This window comes from Solanum pennellii, chromosome 4 (genome assembly GCF_001406875.1).
Source record: "Solanum pennellii chromosome 4, SPENNV200".
NCBI lineage: Eukaryota > Viridiplantae > Streptophyta > Magnoliopsida > Solanales > Solanaceae > Solanum > Solanum pennellii.
The window spans coordinates 45,253,361-45,255,738 of NC_028640.1; the positions used below are offsets into that span (position 1 = coordinate 45,253,361).

General features: G+C 29.2%; 1 protein-coding gene across 1 annotated transcript in view; it reads left to right on the forward strand.

Annotated features, from left to right (window-relative positions):
• The first annotated feature begins 230 nt into the window (after positions 1-230).
• LOC107015908 (tetraspanin-6) overlaps positions 231-2,378 on the forward strand; it is a 5,020-nt gene continuing 2,872 nt past the window's right edge. The window contains exon 1 of the mRNA XM_015216344.2: positions 231-847. Within this exon, the coding sequence (XP_015071830.1) occupies positions 356-847 (492 nt within the window). The 5' untranslated portion in view covers positions 231-355. The remainder of the gene's footprint in view (positions 848-2,378) is intronic.

Consider the following 2,378-nt stretch of genomic DNA (forward strand, 5'->3'; position numbering starts at 1 on the left):
TTTGTGACTTTCCCCTATGGTTTGGACCTTGTCCGTGCCTACGAGGATAAGATTAATTCTTTCACACTGATAAATAAGTGAGTTGAATTGAATGATTATATTCTATGGGAAAAATATATTTACTTAATAACTAAGAAATTCAATTTTGGTCACTCGCTATTATCCAAATAAAAATATTCCTTATTACCCATAAAGTAACCCATCCAATGGTCATGCTCCACTCTAAGGTTCTTTTTATTTAAAATAATTTGCCACCCTTTTAAAAGTAGTTAACAAAAAAGTGTTCAACAATAAAAGCAAAATATGTATACTAAAGAAACCCTCCAAACCTCAAGCACCTTGTGAAGTAGAAAATATGTATAGATTTAGCAACACAGTAATAGGTTTCTTGAATCTATTCACACTTTTAGCATCCATTCCGATCATAGGTGCTGGATTATGGATGGCAAGGAGTAGTACAACATGTGAGAAATTTCTTCAAACACCACTTTTGTTCATAGGTTTCATAATCCTTATAGTTTCATTGGCTGGTTTCATTGGTGCTTGTTTCCATGTTGCATGGGCACTTTGGCTCTACTTATTTGTCATGTTGTTCCTCATAGGGGCATTAATGGGGCTAACTGTTTTTGGTTTTGTGGTAACAAGCCAAGGTGGTGGACTTGATGTGCCTGGTAAAGTATATAAAGAGTATCATCTTCAAAATTACTCACCATGGTTGAGAAAGAGGATTAAGGATCCTCAATATTGGCTCACTGTTAGAGCTTGTATTTTGGGTTCCAAGACTTGTGCTAATGTTATTACTTGGACTCCCTATGATTATCTTACCAAAGATTTGACTCCTATTCAGGTAAGTACTAGTCTCTAGAAACGTGTCTTGAATGTTAACCTTTGACTATTATAAATATCATATCAAAAGGTAATTATTTTTTTGTTATGTCTTTAGTCATAAAACATTGTTTCACCTTATCGAGGGCATATGACCATAGATAGGAGGATCTGAAAATCGTAAACAAGAGTAAAAAATTAGTACGTAACTAGTGGAGAGTTATCTTGCTTCTGCTTTTTATCATCATCTGTTATTTATGGTATTTCAATTATTTTACTATTTTGTTATTGTTACTGTTTTCCTATTAGTTGCTATTTGTTTTCCATTTCATACCCTCTTTAAACTATGTATATGTATATTGATGATTACATGATAAGTATTAACACTAGTATGGGTGAATATCAGCTAAATCTAACTAATTTTACTACCAAGAACTTGGACAAATGTTCTTTCTTTTTCCTCCATTATTTTTGGTAATTATTGGGTTGTTTTGTTTATTTTAGCATATAAAAAATTACTGAAGTATATAAAATAACTAGTAGAGGATTCATACATCCAAGAAACATATGAAATTTTCTCTATTTTTTGTTTTCATTTTTATTTTTTTTGGTTTTTGTCTTCTCTTTTAATTAGTTGAGACTTGAGAATAAAAAGCTTTTGCCTCTTTTCTCATTATTCTCTACAGGCTGAGCGGTGGGGCGGAGGCGATTATATGATTTATATTTAAATATTATACGATGTAAAGTAGATCAAAAAAGTATATCATTATCATCCATCAGAAGCCAAAACTAATTAACGATTTTTACTAACGATTCAAAAAATAAAAATATATTATCTGCGATTTAAGTTTGGGATCTCAAAAACTGCTTAAATCATTAAGTCAAACTCTATATTTGTGTTCAGAAAAATTCAAAATCGATACATACAAGAAAATAAAAATTATATATATACAATATAATTTTTAACCTACGACCACCCAACCACTTTTAGACCTGCCCCTAGTAAGTGGTATGTATAAAGTGTAAGTGCATTATTTGATTCTAAAAATTACACAATATTTGCAAATGTTACAAATTCAGTGGACATAGTTGGAATTTGATAATATTCCCATTTTATGACTTTCTTTTCTAATCAGTTTAAAAAACAATGATATATTTTTATATTTAGGGTATGTTTAGTATGAAGGAAAATGTTTTTCAAGAAAAATGTTTTCGTAGTTGGAATTTGATAATATTCCCATTTTATGACTTTCTTTTCTAATCAGTTTAAAAAACAATGATATATTTTATATTTAGGGTATGTTTAGTATGAAGGAAAATGTTTTTCATGAAAAATGTTTTCGTAGAAAATATTTTCTTGGAAAACATGTAGATTTTAAACTTATTTTCTCATGTTTGGTTGGTGAGTAGAAAATATTTTTTGGAAATAATTTTTAGTGTTTGATTTATGAATGAAAAATATTTTTGAGACACTCTTTTATTTTTACTAAAGTAGAAAATAATTTATGAAATTGAAAATATTTTTTAAAAACAATTTTTGTTTGGGGCGGGGG